Here is a 22,365-nt window from a genome sequence, read left to right on the forward strand (position 1 = left end):
GTATGAACAAATTTAACCGTCGTTCGTATTTCAAACAAAACGAAATTATTTATGTTGTTGAATGACAGATGGCGCTACGTCCGAGAAGAATTCAAGAGAAGCGTCGCGTCATTTTGACATTTCATTTGGCATATCACAACGCAGTGCGTGCAAAATTTTGTACGATTTATTTTAATTTATCTATTTTTATGTGCGTGTATTACAGTGCACAATGCCAGCAAGACGCAAGGGGGGCCATTTGGGCCGTCGAACGAATAAAGCAACAAACATGCAAAATAGTAGAGCAGAAAGAACAGACGAACAAATCCAACAAGACAACAAAAACGTGCGTGTAAGCATGTCGCAATTGCGTGCATCTCAATCACAAGAGGCACGAGCTGAAAGAAATCAACAACGACAATTGGAACGGAGCCAAGCGCGCCGGTTTGTAGTTAACACGCGCAGAGCAAATGACCGACAACGCCAATAAGTACATCGAACATTTACATCCGCTTCGTTCCTTCGTCTCGCATTCGAGTACGAGCCAGATATTGAATATTCCGCTCATCCGAAAGTGCTGATTGGTGCTATGGACAAAGAATGTCCCCATTGTCATGCATTTTTATCGTGAATATTTTATATATGAAATATGACTATATTCTAAAACATTAGAGCGAGAGGTTTAAAAGAATACTATTTTATGTAACAAAAATACTTTATGCAGTCATCAAATGTTTAAAATAACTATAAAGGATAATAAGGCTTCAAAATTATATAAATAGATTATCTACAACGTTTAAGGAGTGTCCAGGATCATGGTTTGAAAATACAATAAAAACTCAATTTTGACCTACAACGAGCACGTGGGCCGTTAATGGGTTTTTAATGGATATCAATTGATGTTATAGTCATAATATTGTTGGAACGAATAAGAAAATGTATTCTGTCTCTATCTATACGTATAGTATTTAAGCAAAGGCAAACGGCCTATCTGAATAGTCTTGATAATGGTGTTACAACTGAAATAGCTATCGACATAACCTTTTTTAAAAAAACCTGTAGAATTTAATATTATTTATATTTTCATTTCTTAGAAAATCTCATATATTTAATAAACTATTTTTTTATTCAACGAATAAGACACAAGATTTGAGAATGTAACATTCTATATATTGAATATACATAATTTGAAAACATCTCATGCATATAGGTACACACTAGAAAAAATCATTTTGTAGAAAAAAAATAGTTTATTCAATTATTACCTAGTCTAAGTACGTTATAAAAACTAAATAATGGAATAATCCGCGACGTCGGTTAGTAATTACGGAATTAATTGATACCTACCGTAATTTAATACACTAAAACCGATGGCCAACATCATAACGCAATTCGATAAGCATTTCATGTAACAACTACTAGTTTAAATCGTCATAATTTAATAAGATGCCCGTAGCTTAATTGGAAAAGCATACTGGCGCGAATCCAGCAGATACAGTCCCATCTGGTGTCGTATTTTTTTCTATAAAATGATTTTTTATAGTGTGCATATGTATGAGATATTTTCAAATTATATATATTCTCATATATTTGTCGTGAACTTATCCAGAATCGAACCCAGAACCCCTGGTATGAAAAACCACTGCCTTATACATTGGACTACAAGGCCCGTCTAATGAGCATAAGAAATTTCAGATAAATGCACAACTAAGGGACATGCGTGGAGCTCAACATGAACTGGAGACGGATGTCCGCAACAAGGAAGGCGCAATGGGCATTGACACACTCTGTCATCAGCTGAACAACAGTTCACGGGGCATTCAGTACTACGCAGGCGTAGAGCGCTACGATCCCACAGTGAGCGTGCCGCCGTCTTGGGCGGAGGCCAGCGCCGCCACCGTTCGGCGATCGCAGACAGAACGGGCGCGGTCTGCTCAGATGCGCTCAGGTATTGATTCTATCAATTTACTCACAGCAGATATGCACAAAAAACTAACCCAAGTCATCTATCTCTATAAACTACTGATTTCCAACCAGGTTCCGCGAGGATTCAAAAAAGCTTCTGAAAAACATGCTATCTTTTTTGTAATTGATTATGTTTTATATGGATTTTTGGATTGGTTAGGTATTTGCCTAACAAGTTATTTGTAATGAATAGTGAATGTAACATACTTTATTGAACATACATAATTCGCAAATACTTCAGAAACATTAGTAAAAGCACATTGGCCGATATCTGATGGATTCGAATCCAACTCAGCACAAAATGTTTTTCAAATACTCAGTATATTTTTGAGGTGTTTCCAAATAATTATGAGAATAAGACAAATTTAAAAAAAAATACACTTTATGATAAATGCAAATGGTGGTCATCACAAAATCAATCCCTTTTCTCTGGTACAACAGTTAAGGGAGGACATTAGCCACATCATGCAGGCTTTTTTACTCTGCATAGTCCTCCTCTCTGGTATTCCCGTCTATCACTATTAGCGCTCGAAAGTCTCTTTGTAGGCCTAGAAGCCATCTCAATTGTAGTCTTCCCACACTTCATATACCTTCTGGAACATTTGCCATGAGGTGCTCTCTCGGTGCTTGTTCATCCATACGTATTAAGTGGCCAGTCCATCATAGCGAACTTTCTAAGATTCTGTGCTCAAAAACCCGTAGCTTCTGGGAATTACTGACAGATAATGGCCACCGGCCTCAACAATGTTTATATAAACAGATTTTTGTGTTTTTTGACAGTCTTGAAGAATTTTATGCCCATGCTTTACGACAAGCTTACCTGAGCAAACCGGTTTGTATCGGGAAGCCCGTGTGTATGGACGGGAAAATTGAAGCTCGCGCAAACCAAAAAGCACTGTAAAAGTGCACTGCACAGGCAAGTTGCTGCCGTCTAGCCGGCGCAATAAGGAAAATTATAGCACCTGTTAGATCAATTCTAAAAAAAACTCAAAATCGAAATTTCACCCAATGACGATGTCAACGTGTTGTATGAGTGGTGATTGGATTATTATTAGAGCATTTTTTTTAATAGATACCTATATGAGGCATGTATTTGTGTATCAAACATAATCGGTTTTTTTAGTTTCTTTTTTCAATATTGTATTTATTGAATTTTAAAAATCTTAAAAATAAAACCTCATCGCAATAAAAATAAGTAAAATAACATTGCACATAGGTATCGGCATTTATGTTTTTAAAAATAAATTTGTATGTACCTAGTGTTATTGGATTTAGAAATGGCGCCCCATATAATATTATCTAATCCAAATTTTAAGATTAGGAAACATCAAAATTCGATTGTTTTACTACCTACCTTTGCTTATTCCTTGTTTAGAGGTGGTTTGTCGTTGACTGTATTTTATTCAACCATATATTGCATGTTTTCAATAGATGCTGAAAATCTCATAAATGTGTGCGCAACCAACATTTGGGACCATTGGAGCGGGACAAACAACGCCCTCTCTAGGAAAACTTCTCAGACATTAGAGATGAAAAATAAACTACAACTACACTTGCATAAGGTAACTCGAACTTCAATCAATTTATTTTTCTACCACATTTGCTGACTTGTTTACCACTAAAATGTGACGGTTACTACTCTCTTATAACGTCATGTATGACAAGGAAACTGGTAATATATTGCACCTTCGCAACTAACCTGCCACAATCCAAAAAACGTCAAACAGAAAAAATCAGCTTTGAAGTTTTTACCTTTCGCATTTTTGTACTGTGTTTTTGAAATATGTTTAGATATTGAATGAAGTTTTGACTTGAATTTATTGACTTAGAGATATGAAATTTTTGGTACATATACTATGAACGATAGACAATGAAACGTAGTAATTAACTCAAAACACATAAATTTGGACTTGTGGCGGTGTAGTTGCGAGGGTGCGATATACCAGCAGATCTATTTTAACTCAACGCTTGACTGCAAAATTATGAAAAATTGTGACAACTATAATATGAGTCGTATAAAATAAAAAACGCCACTGTCTACAAAAATTCGAAAATGACATGAATGTACAAAATATTCTCCATATTCTTGTGTATGTGTACAACTTAACAGACGAAATGCAATATCCCCAGAAAACCATTAAATTTTTTTTTTTCCCGACCATATCCGATCCTGGATCATATGGACCTCCACAGAGTGGAAGTTTGTATTGACAGATTTTGTTTTTTACGAGAAATGGATGTCAGCCACTTGCTCAACCTATTAGGTCCATACCCTGACAAACACAAATTGAAAAACAATATGTGTACTTGCCAGACCCAGGATTCGAACCTGGGACCCACGGCTTTATAGTCCAACACTTAAGCCGCACGGCCACCGTAAAATGGCCACCCTATATTTTTTTTTTAGAATTATTAACAACCATGTCCTTGCTTTATTGTACAAGGTGGTTGTTAGTAATTTTTGAACAATCACAAACAGCCAGGCTTTGAGAAAGACACATAAATATTGTGTCCTCACAGGGATCGAACCCAGAACTCTCGGGTGGAAGGCCAGCGCCTTACGCACTGCACCACGAGAGCCGCCGGCCACCCTATATTACTTACAAATGTTGAGATGCAAACTCACCACTGTCCATTACCGAATTATTAAATTTAGTCATTCATTGTATGGATTATATTAATTTTAAAAATATTTGATTCTGCACCATCTAACATCTATAACATTTCACTTAAAACTCACATGACGCGAGTCTTATTCGTATAATTACCCCAGCATCGGTTTTATTTGATTACTCACAATATAACTATGAAGGAGAGTGGCGTTTTTGCTTTTATACAACCCATATGATGTATTCCAAGTGTTTAGTATCTCGAGGTTATGAAATGTCAAAAATATGGTTTATTAACCCCTCTAATGTTTCTGCCGTTCACTTTAATTAGATAATCCCGCAAACTGTCATTATTAGGCAAAATGGATCACTTGTCTTGTACAGAATGTTACCTCGTGTAGAAAAATAACAAAAAATTAGAAAACGTAGTTGGAATAGATTTGCTACAGCACTATTCTAGTACTACATAGTTATGTTTACTGCAAAATATTGTTATAGTAATAAATAATGGGCATACATGCGCAGATGATAACTTTCATGTTACCAGTAGGTGCGGCTGCCGCTCGAAAATAACTAGAGCAGATTCAATTTCTAATAATATTTATTGGTCTACACGGTTGTACCGTAGTAAAGGTTTTGTTTAATTCTGATCAAGGTGCAACAAGAAATATTCGATGTGGAGAAAACGATGGAGCTCTTGAATAAGGCGATCCAAGACAAGTGCGCTCCGATGAAAGTAGCCCACACGAGGTTGCAGGCGAGAACTACTCGGCCACACCTTGATAAATGTCGAGACGATGCCCACAACAGGTTCAGTATTTTAATCTATGTAAATTTTAGTCGATATTAAGATTAATAGTCAACTAATAATAATCATAGCACATACTGAAACTCAACACAGAACTCCACTGCTCTATTGTTTTGCTACTTATTTATACAATATTACAATTCATTGCAGTGATATAGTATTTACATTAACAGGTATATTAGAAATAACAGTTTATTATTTGTAAGTAAAATCCTATGGTATGGTATGATTCATACAAGCTATTAGAATATTAGATTGTAATACAGTCATAGTTTGTTAACCGGCAATGCAATTTATTTCAGGCTGGTTCAAGAAGTCTGTGAACTGCAGGACAATATATCGGTTCTGCGTGATAAGTTGTCGCAAGCGGAGAGCACGCACCAGGCTTTGCTGGGAGTTCGAGCCGGTTTGGAAGCTGACTTGAGAAATAAAGTGACCACACTCTTCATTGACAGAGACCAGTGCGGCGGTTTGCGGAGAGGATATCCCGTCACCGCATCGATAAAGTACTGAGAGCAACATACTCTGTCATACGATGGCGTAAAAATATGTTATGAATTCTGACTTATTCTTTTCTAGATAATATTATTGTTTTTGTAAGGATTTCGATTTACAATGTTTTATTACGGTTAATTTATTTTGTGAATTGTGCTAAGTATTTACCGGATATCTTGTTATTTTACTTTGTAGTCTTAGCCATTATGTCAAAAATACAAGTCAATTACTAAACAAATGTTTTCTATTTATTGAAATATAATGCCTTGGTCTTCATTTTGTTATAAGATTATGAGAAACTTCATCAATATTCATGACAATGATAAATTGCATTGTTGCATTGGTTTGTGATCACCAATGCTTTCAATGACGCTATAAAAATAATTTTAGACACCAGTACATAATATCACTTAGCAGCTAACTGGCTTTAAAAATCTTTTCAAGGAAATAATATGGAGAAGTTCTTATGGATTCAAGATCTGGGAGAAATAAGGTTAGCCGTGGTGACGTCTCATATGAGTAGGTTTGTCATGCATTGCTTGGGGGTGGCAACTAAGGAAGGAATGTGAAATTTAATCTTTGAGAGTACATTCTGTCAAGTTCACAATTTTTTCGGATGAAGTGCTAACGAACGGTGAATACGTATATTAGAAAGTATAAAAAAAATCGTAACATGTATCTGTTAAGATAGTTTTAAAAATAATGAAATGTAGTACCTAGGTGATGAATTTATATTAAATTTGAGACTAAAAATATATGACACGGCATATTGAGTTTGCTTATGAGTGTCATTTGCCTATGTATATCACTGATTTATTCTTTTTTTTCTATTACATAATAATATATTGAAAGAAACCTTGAACTTAACTATTTTTTATACAGATCAAATGAAAGAAATATTATAATTATTATTTCCTTTAATTAAGAAAATAATGATTTAAACTAATGATTAGGTATATATCATCATTAGATAAATAACATCTTATAACTGCATGTAAAATTATTGTAAGCATAATATAACAAAAAAAGCTAGTAACACAATGTAGCATTTTACACTAAGAAAATTTCTATTAGCGATTCGTCGGCATTTTAAAACCTTTGGCTTCAAAAAAGGTGTACGATAAAGTTATTTCATCAATGAATTCCATTTTTGGATCCAATGAGAATTCTGGATCAATGTAGAAGAATACCGGCATATCAACCTGGAAATAATGAAACAAATATGTAGGTAGTCATATTTTTTTTATCAAAGTAAATAACAAGTGGATTGTTTGTATTTGCTGTAGTTAATTAAATTATTTTTTATTCGAAATACAGAAAGATTAAAGAATGAAACATTCTTCATTGAATATATGTAATTTTATATATTATCAAAAACAAGCCATTCGAAAAACCCTTGGACCTATGTCATAACTAAAATTTGAAAAGGTTATGACGTCATCTATGATGTCGAAATTGGTAATGTGTTTATCTTGGTTTTAACTTACAAAACATGGTTGCCATATTGACGAAATTTTATATGTATTCTTTAAGAAATATTGACAGTACTCAGGTCGGTAGCTTAATTAGTAAAACTCTCATCCGAAATGTGATAGTACATCTATCAAACTCCAATCGGTAAAATAGACAAGAGACTCTTAAAAATTACTTGTAAAACTTGGATAGTCAATTACTGTAAAAATTGTGTGTTACGTGTAGTTTTATTTGTATTAGGCAAGGCTGCTATTGACAATTAACTAAACATGTTGAAACGATTTTTTTTGTAAAATCCTTTAATCGAACTTTGTTAGAAAATGTGTACTTAAATTTTTTTTTTACCTTGATATAATAAGTGTAAAAGAAATATGATTTTGATCATCTTGGTATTTCATAGGCTTTAAATTGCAAAATGTCAGGTTTAACTTCAAATTAGTATTCAACACATTAAAATACATGTCTAAACTGGAAATCAATCAATCAAACGGTAATTATATAAAATTGAATTTTTGTCCCATAAAATACATCACAAACTGAAAGTCCATCATCAATTTAGATGCTAAACATAGAAAATTTAAATTTTCTTCTCCATTTTGGAACTCAGGAGCTCCTGAGTAAGAAGTGGTTTAATATCTTAAAAGTTATCATTAGAAATTGCCTTTCCATCATGCTTGTATATGAAAGCGCACAGTTTATTAGCTGCGGCACTGAACTATTTCAATTCTCGATTCATCACTGTCGAACAAGATCATGTGTCTTATTATGATCTATACTGAATGATCAACACTGTAAACCTAGTGTTCCAAATAATGCAGTGTATTTTCTTCCGATTGGATAGCTGCTGCCAAATTAGTCAGTGTTATCATCAGTGTTCCTGTTCCATATTTCAATGACAGACCGTCATAAAAATAAATTACAATAGCAAAATTATCGCATACCTCTGAAGATAATTAATAAAATGTATAAATAAATATTATAATAATGACTAGTACCTGTTCGTGGGGATTCAATTGCTGCTCTTCAAAGCAAAAGCATTGTATTTTGTTGAAGTACTCTCCGGCCTCAAATGGAATCACATTGTAGGTGCTTATTCCCGTGACAGGAGTATCTGTCGGGTTGCGAGCGGTGTAAAAAGCCAAGGCTGTTTCACCCGGGACCAACTTTAATAACATAAATGTTAGAAGGATGAGTAAAAATATTCAAAACAATAATATTGTATATATATTATCATATCTATCGCACCGTGAGTGTAAAACCAAGGCATCTGCAAATTTTTCAATTTCGAGATTAAATGCAAAACAACTGCAAAAGTCGTGAACTTGATAATGTAAAAGTGATGTAACTAAAAGAACATGCAATATAATGTAGATATAAACCAAACAATGTGGTTTTTTTTTTAGAACTATTTTTCCTAACAAAAGGAAGACTTCAAACCCTAATATATCCAAAATATGTCTTGCAGATGCCTTGGTTTTACACTCACGGTGCGATATATATATGTGAGTTATAACATATTGAGAGACAGAAAATTGTAACTTAATAGTGTACACATGCATGGATTTACTGGCAGCAATAGTGCGTATTTTAAACTATCATCACAATAACTGTTTACACGTGTAAAAGTGCTGACTGTCTCTCCAATCTCATTATTCAAGAGTAAACGAGACGAGATATTGTCATTTTATAGTACTATTAGACAGGTAATGAAAATCGGTTAATCTCAAAATGAGTATAGTTCGTTTTTTTGCCAGCAGGTTTGCCACTATTGTTCTACTGCGCAGGTGCAGATCGAAAAAATCCCTGCTGTCGCATGAAAATTCAGAAGCTTCCAAATTATTTTGATTCATGCATGCAAGCTTGCAACTGCAGGATAATACATGTTTACCAATACATTTTCTTGTTATGGCCGCGATAATACTTACTGTCAACAGTAAATCCATGCACATGTAAACAGGGTATAATGCAATAAATTTAAAAAAACAAGTACAATTACAATATTTAAATGCCATTAAATAAAGCATTTTGAAGATTTAGAGTTGATTGGAGAGATAATAACTATATTGTATTTTACAATGTTTTTATTAGGTCATATTCTTGTTTGTCTGGTGGTTGTTTATACAGTAAAAATCTTGCAATCGATTTTTAACTTACTTCCCAACTAGCTAGACATTTGAAACTTTTAGAATATATCAGAACACGATGCCAATGCATTCTTTTAATACTTTTAGCCATCTTTAAGTAGAATTGAATTAATTTTCAGTTAATTCTGTTTTGTATGAAAAATGATTTCGGAAGAAATCCGTAATCCAATCCACTATTATTGGTTGCTAAGGGGGTGGTCCTAGCAACTAAATTATTAATATATACGTGCGTTACTATGGAAATCAAAATGACATTCAGTATTCTATATTTGTTTGTTTGTTGCAAAATAGCAAAAAAATGATTTGTTGACAATAATTGCCTTATTTGTCCTAAATTATTAATACATAGAATTGTCAAGTTTATATGATTCAACAGAAAATTTAAAAATGTGGTATATAAAAAGTTCTTTTTATCTCGTAATTATTTTTAATTAACATTACAATAGTTCACAAGGACCCCAATTACAGTAGTGAAACACATCACAAAAACAACTAAGCTTCAGAAAACACATATTTATGTAAGTCCCCGGTGTGAGAAGCCAATGCCGTAGGCATGATGGTTGCCTTATGATAGAAAACTTATCCAGAAATTTATCTTCAATAATAAATGTACAATCTATAGTTAAGATTGAGTGTGTGTGATGAGCTCACATGACAGAAATGAAACTATTTGTTTTTCTCTCCATTTTCATATTCTTCAACATCGTTGTCGTTAATGTAGGGCGACGGCGCATGGAAATCTCATCATCCCTGTAAACCTTCACTGTGAATCTTCAATTCCCCTAGGTGTCTCCGCATACTCACAAACTTACTCATTAGCTACATAGTTTTCATTAGGTAAATATGTATTATTACTCGTCTCTGATGCTTTGAATACATGATAAATACTGAATTTAAATGTTAACCGGTGATATTTTGTTACAGTTGAAACTTCCATGAGGTACAAGCGATTTACGCGTCAGGCTGGCCGACTTAAAATCAAACCAATCAGACTTGTCTATCATTATCTACTTAGATCAGGTAGTTGTGTACGCAAAAATTTTCACATTTGCCATGAGCTCAATGGTGCAATTGACAGCGCACTCATCTGTCAATCAAACTGTCAGTGGTTGAAGGCAGACCGCAGCATTATTTCATTATACATCAGCCAGATTCACTCTACTCTTGATTAAAAAATACAGAATCAATTCTCACCTGAATTTCAGTTTGCTGTGGTCTAAAATTCCATCTCATTGAAGCGCCAATATCTGCATTAAATCTTATTTTTAAAATTCTATTTTTATTCGCTTTCATATTCTGTACTTTTTCTGAGTCTTCCGACACGGCTGTTGTTCCACCATAGCTGAAGCTCTGCAAAATATTTAATAAACTATATTTACTGCAAGTGTTTAACCAATGTGTCCTAAAATGTGTGTGACCAGTACAAACATTTTGGTGAGAAACATGAGCCCTAAATTCAAATGAGGTCCAAAAACAGAGAGTAGCACAATACGGTATGGAGATATTCATGTTGGACTTAACGCGGTAATGAGAACAAACAAAAATACTGGAAATAATAAAACTGTAAAAACCTTGAAGTGGAGATGAGCAAGCCACATCGTTCAAATAACAGATTATCGCTGAACACATCTCAACATCTATTGGTACCTAAGAGATATTAAAAGGCCTACACGGCGACCAAGAGCCTGCCGGATTGCTGAGATAATACTAAGGACTGAAAATAGTGAAGACAGGAGAGGTCTTCATCCAGCATTAGATCAAAAGGAGCTGAGATGATAATATTTGCTGGTCCAGCAATCTGTAAAAGGGGCAGGTCAAATGTTCGCTGGCCAGATTTGAGGCATTTGAAATGTTTGCTGCGTAGTATGGAGGACGGAATAATTCCGATCCCTACATAGATTCATCACTTTCAACTCTTGACGCCTCCGTTATGGCACAGTTTCAGTACACGAGAACAGAGGACACTTAATGATACTAAAGACAAATGACAGCAGAGTAACTGCCGTATTCATATACATTTGAACCGCGTTCAACGTAGTAAGCCGTTTATCGGCCGATTAAGGAAACTATAAAAAATGCATACGTCACGAGATGCGCACAGGAATGCGCACCAAACTTAAAATGGCGGCGATCTGCGCGAGCTGTCAGTGTCACTTTAATACACAATGACTTCATCACAACAAGCGTTTAGTAGGAGGCTTGAAACCTTCGTAGGTTTTATAAATTATTGCGAAAATGTGTGTGAAACAGAAAGGAGGAGACGCTTGCGACTGCAAAAAAGATACATCAGAGATATGGACATTTGTTATTCCTTGCCTTCGCCTATTGAATTCGACTGTTATCCTAGCCCAGGCGGCACGTTTTTGCGCGTTGCTGAACGCATTTGTTATCCGCGAATTTATTATCAATGTTTCCCTATCGGCACAGCTAACTAATAGTTCCTTTTCATCTTGCGTGAAGTTAACTGCCCGTCGTCGTTGTGCCACAATAGGATTCATGATGATGCTAAAAAATGAAAATGAAAATGATGCTAAGCTTGTAAAAATGATCGAGATCGTGGGTCTGTATAGTGAATAAAAATAGTGAAGCTGTATTGCCATATTATGGAAATATTTACTGGGTATACTTTGATCATTTCGTGCATTATGAAGTATAAAATAAATATGATTTTATAACAAATAAATTATTTAAAGTTCATGATAATTATTTATTTATAATTATTAAATTTATATGGTACCGTTTGCAAATTTTTACACCGATTCACAATTTCAAAATTTTAAATTAATTTTCGGGAAATTTAAATTTAAAATTGGGTAACATTACCCATGGCATGACGCGTATTACGTCGGCGACGTGACGTCACTATTCGTCAGATACATTTAGGTTTATGCATGCAAATTTGCAGTAAATAGCTTGAATGCAGTTTGCTGTTATATGCATACGCCTGTAGGTCAAGATTTTTTTCTTCTAAATTCTTTGTTTAAACACCGAGATCTATAGTCGTAACAGTACCATGTGACTTTGTCTCAGGACAAGGAAGTGTGTCTCTTAAATATTTTCATTCAGACATGTTTGTAGTGCTATGGAAGGTGGTCGTGTACAAATTACAGCTCGAGAAAAATATGGGTGAGGATGGAGTAAATAAAAATTCATTGATCATCCAGCTTTGGCTGATTTAGAATCTCGTACAAACAATTGAACATAATTTTCATTGTACAGACAATACAAGACCATTATAATATTATATGAGCTTCATGATGAGATGTCACCCCATTACAATATAAACCATGGTTTAAATCTGTAACCCCCCCCCAGCTTTAGCGGCGATCGTTTTGCCACTTTTCCATTATGGAAACTAATATCACTGATATTCATTCAAGATTAGTATAACAAGAATGCTACGCATTCCATACGAAAAGAACATATTATATTGGATACCAGTCTGTCTCTTTCTCACACAATATCCAATAAAATTTCAAAAAACGGGATGGTCCACCGCCATCTTTAGATTAATAAAGCCTGAGCATAACTTTTTGCACAAGCAACGAGTGGTCCACTTTTCAGCTGTCAAAATCAGATCCCAGATTGCTTGACATATTGATTCGCCCTTTCTCGTTTCAAATTGAATTATAAAATAATCTCAAATCAAATATATTGAGTGTTATTAATAAATAATATACATTCCTGTTATTCATCAGCTGTCAAAGTCAGACTAGTCCTTCACACAAAAACTGGTGGTAATATCGATTTCCAAAAAATATGTCGCATTGATCTATGCATTACATTTGTAGGTGTGTTAATGCTAGTGTATTATTTATCATGTAAATTATCTATTCAAATCAAACCATTCCCTGTGTGAAAACGACAGACGCGTCAGTATGAGCACTCTATAGAACAATGTCAGTTCATACATAGACAACAACGGGAGGGGCGGAAAAAGTAGGACCAGTCGTTGTGAATGTATCGGCTTTCTACTTGAGTCGGCAATGGATGGTCCCATCAACATTAGGTAGGTGTTACGCAGGAGTTTAGCTAATGTTTTTATACAATGTGGACTATGAAATAATTGTTATAACGTTCCAATACTTGATGTGCAAATTAACTCTAGGTGTTATAAGACTCTTATCTAAAATTACCTGACAAAACATCCGATAAAGAGGGACAGCAGCATAGCTCAAGCCGACTGTCAAGACTCCTAGAGCAGCCACATAATTCAATGTCGAAAAAATATCTTTTCTCTTATCCAGTTCGAATTGGTTAGGTTTTGATTTGTTGAATGCATATTTCGTTGAATGGATAAATCGCGCGTTACAACAGGAACCTAGAAATTTGTAGGCGTGTCCACGCAATGCAAACATATTCAATATGTGTTTATGTCAATAATATGGTGAAACCCATGTTTGTAATTAAGTAAAATGCGTTTATATACCGTTAATACAGCACAACCACAAAATGTCAAATTTTTGACAGTTGTTACACAACTGGGGCTGCCACAGTGTTGCCATATTTTGAAAGTGGAATTATAGTACAGAGCCTCCAAAATTATAGTATTTGGGGATAAAATATAGTACGCGTTGTCATCTGTTGAAAATGAAAATTTTCCCAATTTTTCATAGTCGGCTCGTTTTTATTAGGAGAAATATTTCGCCGCGGGCCGCATGTTCCCTATTTTTCATAGTCGGCTTGTTTTTTTTGGCAACACTGGGCTGCCAGTATTTCAGATTAAGTCTTAATTTTCCAGACTTTCTCTATTGTTAATAAGTTTTATTAGAGTTCATAAAAATTAATGCTAAATTATTTTACTTTTCAATAAAAAAAGTCCACACACACTATTTTAAAATTCATTATTTATCAGTATTTTATTTTAGTAAAAATGGCCTGAACGGAAAAGTATAAAATCTAGTCCTAGTGATTCCAAACTTATCCAAAAATATTTTAGATAACCATGTTAGATACAGAATTATGCATTTTAAAATGACTTTAAAACATTTACCTAACTTTGTCTTTTCTGTAGTGTACCTAGACGCTTTACCATGGTATATTTTGTTTTTGAAAAAATCGGTGCTGCCAAATTTTAATGATTGTCCACTTATCATTGATACTTGATCCTATTTTCTCAAGTGGCAACTATATTCCCTCTACGCGGGCATCAAAATTTAAAAATAGATTTTGAACTAAAAAAATTGTAATTTACATCTTTCTTTTCTCTGTATAGGTATATTATATTTTTATAAAAAATAGGAAACGTTTTCTACGCATGTAGATCTTTTTTATAAAATGCTACTATAATTCTGTCAATTAATTATTTTTGTGACTCAGTAAGTTACAATAATAATATGTCACATTAAGTACATTTAAAATCTCTTGCACGATATAGTTTGAGGTGTAAAATATCAAAAAAGGTATAAATAAATAAAAAGTTATACATAAACAATTTAATATATCAAAGCAGAAAAACAATTATCCATATTGTGTTTTCTTAAGTGCATTTTGTGAATTAATATAACATAATGACTAGCTTGACCTAATACTATTTAAATCATATTAATTGACTTGGTCAGTTTACGAAGAGGATAATAATATTATTATTAATATACTGGGAACATTAACTTAAAAGAAAAGTAGGTATTTTAGGCTGAGTAAAAAATTAACTTTTGGAAAAAATTTAATTAAATAATTAAAAATTTTAAAATAAAATTGCTTTGAACTGCTATTGAAAGAATATTTTTAGAGCCATTGGAATATTTCAGAATTACTGCAACTATAATGATATTATGTTTGCGCAGTACCTATCGGCAAATAATTCCAAAACAAAATATCTCATGACATTCAATGTAAGATGTCAGACAAATTGGACTACTTCAAGTATTTATGTAGGTAAACTATTGATATTATATAGGATATGATTTTAAATCATTTCTTGCAGGTTTTACGAGTTTATAGATTTTGTTAGGAATGATTAAATGTTTCGTATAAGGTAATCGGGACCGTCCATTGGTGTAAATCAGTGAGCAGCCAACAAAGTTATTTATCTCTTTTGCGCAGTTAACTCGATGGTGATCAAAACTGACTGGGCTTTCAACAATTTTGATGCATATGGTCATCTCCAAAATCGACATTGAAAAAATTTCAAAATTCATGCTGGGGCATCTTTTTCTCTCCTCTTTTGGCAAACTCACATTTTTTCTCAGAATAATATATATTTAACGTCTCAATTTGATAAATAATATCAAATTTGATCCCTTGCACAAAACAAATCACAATTTGTAGAGTTGACATAATTATTACAATTTTCTAATAACTTTGATAAGACTGATTCTTTAAAACTGACCAAATCAATGTTCAGGTTAAGGGTAACATAAGATATCACCGGCTAGCTTGGATTGAGCCGTTATTATTTTCTCTTTGGTAGCGTTTTAGAGCAGCTCTCTCTAATGTGTCTATTGAGAAATTTCTGATGAGAGAAATTTGCCGAACAATTTTTACAGAGGAACGGTCTGTTTGGCTGCGTTATGCTCTGCCTCTTTTTCTTACCGCAGTATTTACTCATATGATTATGTAAGAACACGATGGAGGTGAAACAGCGGTGGCAATTGGGGCATTCGAAGGGACGACGCACATCGAACTTCGGTTTGGTGAACTTAGAACCGTATACTGTAGGCTGTCGGGTCTTCTCGAAGCTGACGGGCACATTGGTGCGTGTGATCACCATCATCTTAGGGTACATCACTACAACAAACAAATAGAGATATTATCGGTAAATTTCAATCCTTTCGGTGAAGCAGAAATAATAATTTAAGAGTAAGTTAAATAAAAAATATATTAAATGAAACAAGAGACAGTCAGATGCGCTGTAGGTTTTTATTTTTTAAGACAATATACGCCAATGCCTTGATAGATGAATATAGAAAAAAAATGTGAATGAAAAACTAACATTGTTTTGCATAAAAACTATTGATTATAATGGTACAGAGGTATTATAACATGACACACAGAATCCTAATATATTTTATTATGTAAATTCTAACGAATGAGAGATTTGTACCATTTTATAGGAATCAGTTTAAGTGGGCAAGGTTTTTGCCATTCGGCATCTTCCAGCAATAGCAATAGAGAATTCGCATGTTAGATAAATTATATACACAGAGGACCTGAATATGCTAAAAGGTGAGTCAGTTCACTAAAACAGATTCCAAAACTACAAATCCCTCAATTAGATTTTAAATTTAAAGTCAATTTTCAATGTATCCTCAGCCAATAATATTAATTTTACTGTGTTGATTTGTCAATGAATTTAACCTACTGTATGTACTCTTTCCATCATAGTATCCCTCCTTCTTACTATGCATTCTGTTTTCATTCTACAGGTTGACCGTTTAGTATAAAGTTTTTCCTGTTGTATTTTTTTGCTTTGATACAACATTAACTGACCTTTTGTGCTGTCGTCCTTTCCAAAAGCGAGGATGAAGATTTAATATAAATTATAAATAGTACAATTTCATAGAAAAGATTTTTATGGAACGGAATAGACAAGAATATTTTCAATAATCAAAATTACACCAATAATACAAATCTATCAACAGATGACATGAAAGAAATCATTGTGAATTCAATCCAATCTGTTTGATGACATCTCCACAGGATGATTCTTCTTTTATAGCACAGCAAACTGAAACAGTACAAAAAGGTATACAATAATTTCTACATTTACTCCCGAGTGAATCCCTTTCTATAAATTAAATTTTAATTTATTTTTACGTATACTTAGTGAACTTTACAAACTATTAATTTAAGGCGTTCACATAACATTTAAAAAAAAAGAAATAGATAATTAAGTTATTAAACAGTAGAAAGAGTAAAAAAAAAAAATACAAGGAAGTACACCGAATGAGCTAAGTAGACCCTATTTTAAGAATTTATAAAACAATGCCCACCAATAAATACTCATCCTCATGTAGGTGGAAAATGTCAACATCCGAAGCGATTTGGTCGAACAGTTATTCCCCTCCCAATTGGCATTATCAATGGCAGGTTAGTTCTGTACGTTGGGAGAACAAACAACTGATGCTCCCGATTTCTAAGGTAGTTATCATGGACACACAGGGCAATACTTCCAAGAATGCCAGAATTCTCACTTACACCACATATAACTCAGAAAAAATACATGGCCTAATATAAATATTGTCTAGTGTTTAAACTAGTGTGTAAAAGCATACCTAAGAGGAAGCCAGTTGGATAAAGCCACAAATAGTATCCATACAACCTCAAGCAAAGGAGTCTCAAAAATTTCTTCTGAACTTGCTCTCCACCATAAAGTCGTATTTTAAATGATGCAGGGCCTAAACATTCAACCCATTCTCAAGCCGGCTTCTAACTAAGGAGTTATAAAGGATTTTTAATACCATAACATCCGAAAAGACTCGGGAAGTACGCAAGACGAAGCCCAACATCTGTAGTGCCTTTTTACAAATGACATGTAGTAGCAAACGTACAAATAAATATTGTGCAATTTGAAGGTATGTTGATGATATAGGGAACTATGACAAGTATTTTTTCAAGAATTCAGAGAGATGTAGCACTTCTTCTTAATCCATGTCCGCTCCCCGGTTGAAGCACATGGACACCATGTGACGTCTCCAAGAGTCTCTATCGCTCGCCAGTCTTCTTGCTTATTCTCAGGTCACACCAGTATCCCATAGCTCCGCTATATACACCCTCCTGTTGGTATTTAGGGAACTTCTGGGATGCCGAATCTAGTTGGCTTGAATAGGCAGGCTGGGTTAAAACTCTCTTAAAGCATCCGTAGCATGTGGACGAGCTAGGCCAATATTGCTTCTTTACTTTCGACATTACAAGAGGCTGCATGGCTCGCTTTCTTAGTCATACGTTTTCGAAGCTCAGTATACAGCTGCTCTTAGCCTTCGTAAAGTGCCATGACTCGCAATAGGAAAACAGCTCCACCAGAATGCAAGTATTGAACAGACGCTATTTGTTTTTAACTGAGTACTTAGCAGACATTCTGCAGCGAGTTGATTGTCGCTCCAGCCACTCCCATTCAGATAACAAGCTCTTTTTGCCAAGTGTCATCTCCTGTCATGTTTATCCCCAGGTACCTATTTAAAGCTGTCAATACTTCCGATGTTTTGCCTCTTGCTAATGAGCAATTCCAGATTGGGACAGGTGCTTTGCATAGATTATTGATTTTCAAACTGATGTGACACTAATTATTGTTATTTGTTTGATTTAATAAAACGCAAATTTTTTTGTGGTACTTATTCCACTTTAATAACTAAATTTGGACCTCAAAGCCTCAAAGGGACATTTTCAACTGAAGGAGACGAAACCGGTCCAAATTTATTTAAAGTGGAATAAGTACTACAAAAAAAAAATTATGTTTTATTAAATCAAATACAATGCAGTTCCATGAATTGACAGCTAAAAAAATAAAAGTAACTATTGTTATTCAGCCAGCCGATTAGTCAAGGCACACCATAGCTTAGTAGTATTTACTATTAATTACCATTCTTTCAAAAGAAAACCACAAACCATCCATGATAATGTACTTCTATCATAAAGATGCGTCCCCCACCCTACTGAGTTCGCAGGCCAGTTCATATTAGAATTTTACTATTGCTACAATGATAAACTATACATGTAATTGTGATATTGACCAAGTGTTGATTGATGAATTTCATTATTGGCAAAAAAATGTTGAATGACTTTCAGGACTTTCTACTTAAATTTCGATAATTAGTTTTCAGTTGAATTTCGAACAGAGATGTTGCTAGATATAATTTTCTTTAACTCAATAAATTAAACTTACACTTGAACCAGAGTAATGATGGTTTTTGTAGTTACATTAATATTTTACCTGCTTCCAATTATTAGAACATTGCTCCTCCCTGGGATGGCCGGTACTAGACATTGCCAGCCTGTTTATATAGACTCCATGAATAAAATTGCTGATAAAGAAGAATTATCATAATTACAGTTCAAAGCAAATACATTAAGTTTATAAGTACCTAAATGGTAAAAGCGAAAATAACACTGAGCAGTATCAGTAACAGAATTTAGTCATAATATCCGCTTCCCCACAAATTACCGAAAAGTAAATGGAAATTGTCACTCCATATAATGAAAGGACATAACTACTCTGTACAGCATGCAGAAGATGACATGGCCTAAACCAGCGGCGGCCAACCTGCCATACGGAGTAATTCTCTAAATTTTTTAGAACCATATAAAATTTTAAATACTGGCATACAGAACATCCAATTTTTTTTAGGAATAAGAACCACAAAGAAAATGCAGTCCAGTTCAATTAAGGATGCAATTTACATTTTTGCAGAAAGCCAATCGTACTGTTATCAAACTGATTTTCTTTGGTTTTAGAGGGATTTGGAGGGAAGAGCAAGTTTTCTTTACCAATTCATGTGTTGAAAGATGTAGTGTCCCGTAAGTATTTCTGTTTCCGCTCGGTGTAGCCTAAAAGGTGAGGAAATGCCGGATTGTTTTAAATCAAAGTTGAAACTGCAGCTTATGTTCGGTGTATTGATACAGTTTGAAGTAATGAAATTTTATCAACAATGTGTCCAGTTTGTAAAATTATAGTTTTTAGTAATAGCAGTTTTTCGTCTTTTCTCATCTACCAAACAAAACAATACTGAATAGGTACATAACTTGAAAACCCTCAAAACATAACTGTTGTAATATAATCATACAAAAAACCTTGGACTGACTGGGATTCGAATACAATCTCCGGTCTGGGGCTCTGGGGCCTTATGTTAGAACTTGCGAGTCGTGTGAAACATCGTAGTTATTCGCAAACGTGACGTAGGTTATCGAAACTTATCACTACCTGAATTAGTCATAATCCGTGTCGACATTATTGCCCATACCAAAGGGCACTCGTGACCATAGTCGCCCATACGACTTGAGTCTGTGAGCATGCGCACTGATAACATAATTTAGTTTTGAACTGTCAAATAAAAGTGAAAGGCTAGGCTGCGAAAAGATAGTATTTTATTATTGGGCTCGCGAGAATAATCACCTACACATTATTATTTTATATTTCGCCAAAGCATTCCTATATATTTGTATCGTTCACCCAATTATTGTAAAATATGTCAATTCCATAAATAGTTACTTTTGCTGCACTTTTAGGATCATATAATCATCCGCGAAACAGATCAAATAATTATGCTAACTTATGTCAAAATGCTTTTTCACTCAGTGATGCACTATTTATACGTAATTTCCGGTTAAACAAAGAGCTTGTGAGATAAATTTTACAAATTCTCACGCCATATAGGTATATTATCGTAAGTTTAATGTTACTATCTACAAGCGTGAAGAGTTTACAATGCGAAAAAATGAATATGGTTGTATGGGTGGATTAGAAGATGTATGTTATATTTTGACACATTATGACGTTTATAATATTATATCCATGGAGAATTAAAAAGTCGTAGGTAGGTATAATGTTGAGACGGAAATAACCTCTCCTTTCTTTTGCTACTTTTGCACGACGAAGGACGTGAATTCATGTACCTATTTCCATGTTTATTTTGATATTTCGTTTCGTATGTGACAGTGACCTTGAAAACAAAACGTCAAAATGACTGAGTTCGCTCACGGAAAGAATACGGCAATTACCAATTTATGAACAATAAAGATGCCAAATTATTATATTATTCACAATGTTACTTAATACTCTGTTATATTGAGTTCAATTAATTATGTTAATGTTTTATAATGGTTTGTAATGAATAAATACCTACATAAAAATAAATGTTTATTTTGTTAAATCTTGTTTTACAGTGTAATAATATTATATGGTTTCGCATTTATGTAAGGTTATATTCTACGTACATATATCTAAATCATATTATACTAAATCAATCGAATATTATAGGAATTATACACAAACATAACCAACAAAAATAATGATTTCGTTTGACATTTCATTTTTGACGTTTCATCTCGTACCATAGACATCGATTTTGGCGATGTTGCCAACTGGTCACTCGCGAGTGGCTTCAAAAATAGGTATTATGGTATACGGTATGAAACGGGCGATACCAACTTGTCATACCGCACAGTTTTCGACCACACGACTCGCAAGTTCTAACATAAGGCTCAGGGGCATTGAGTTATTGACCCAGATTATTTTTTGCAGATATTTCCTAGTACATACTAGGATAACAGCTGTTCACAATGTTTTCAATTCTGTCAACAGACAGCTACTGTCTTTATACTAAATCAAAGTAATAAGTTATTTAATAACGAAATATTGCTTTTGAATTTATAGGATAATAATTGCTATATCTGCATATCTGTCACTTTAAAGAGCATAGATAATATTGTTTACATCATCGGTTCAATGTTAATAAGAGCGGAATGCAGAAACATTTGTCATAACTAAAATTTCCTTAGCAGAAAACACTATGCAGAAACACTGTCCTTAGTTAAGATCATTTTTATTGAAAATAACACCATATTTAAAAATTCTCGTTAGGTGAATTAGGTAAATTATTTTATAATCGTTAAACGATGACAAAAATATGACAACTGCATTTTATAAATGCAATAACTATAAATACATATTAATATTTAATTATAATACTCTTATGTTTCCGTTATAAGTCATTATACGTGATTCCACAGGCACCACAAGATTTTTTTTTAACATGGTAACACTAGCATCAAGTGTCATTCTTCATCTGGTATTTTGTATTTCTGCGGGCTGGCGTATAAAAATAAAATAATATTCTGCAAGTACATGCCAAACGAATTAACACTATCAATATCCATATTGAGATACATTGTCAAATGAATTTGAGTGTATGGACTGTGTTATAGACATGCGAATTTATTTTGACAGCAGCTGTCA

General features: G+C 33.8%; 2 protein-coding genes across 2 annotated transcripts in view; one reads left to right on the forward strand and one right to left on the reverse strand.

Annotated features, from left to right (window-relative positions):
* The window catches only part of LOC147063220 (tektin-3-like), an 18,610-nt gene extending 12,523 nt beyond the window's left edge, over positions 1–6,087 (forward strand). Inside the window, exons 7-10 of the mRNA XM_085959493.1 lie at positions 1,675–1,927; positions 3,376–3,506; positions 5,209–5,363; positions 5,664–6,087. Of these exons, the coding sequence (XP_085815619.1) occupies positions 1,675–1,927; positions 3,376–3,506; positions 5,209–5,363; positions 5,664–5,874 (750 nt within the window). The 3' untranslated portion in view covers positions 5,875–6,087. The remainder of the gene's footprint in view (positions 1–1,674; positions 1,928–3,375; positions 3,507–5,208; positions 5,364–5,663) is intronic.
* Cox11 (Cytochrome c oxidase copper chaperone COX11) lies at positions 6,045–13,952 on the reverse strand. The gene is made up of 4 exons (XM_085959495.1): positions 13,610–13,952; positions 10,668–10,823; positions 8,325–8,492; positions 6,045–7,058 (listed from the first exon to the last, which is right to left on the reverse strand). The coding sequence occupies exons 1-4, from the start codon at positions 13,829–13,831 to the stop codon at positions 6,927–6,929; spliced, it is 678 nt and encodes a 225-aa protein (XP_085815621.1). The 5' UTR covers positions 13,832–13,952; the 3' UTR covers positions 6,045–6,926.
* Positions 13,953–22,365: the final 8,413 nt, after the last annotated feature.

Source organism: Rhyacophila brunnea, unplaced genomic scaffold (assembly GCF_057557595.1).
Source record: "Rhyacophila brunnea isolate RB1 unplaced genomic scaffold, BYU_Rbru_1.0 scaffold_9, whole genome shotgun sequence".
In the NCBI taxonomy this organism is placed as follows: domain Eukaryota; kingdom Metazoa; phylum Arthropoda; class Insecta; order Trichoptera; family Rhyacophilidae; genus Rhyacophila; species Rhyacophila brunnea.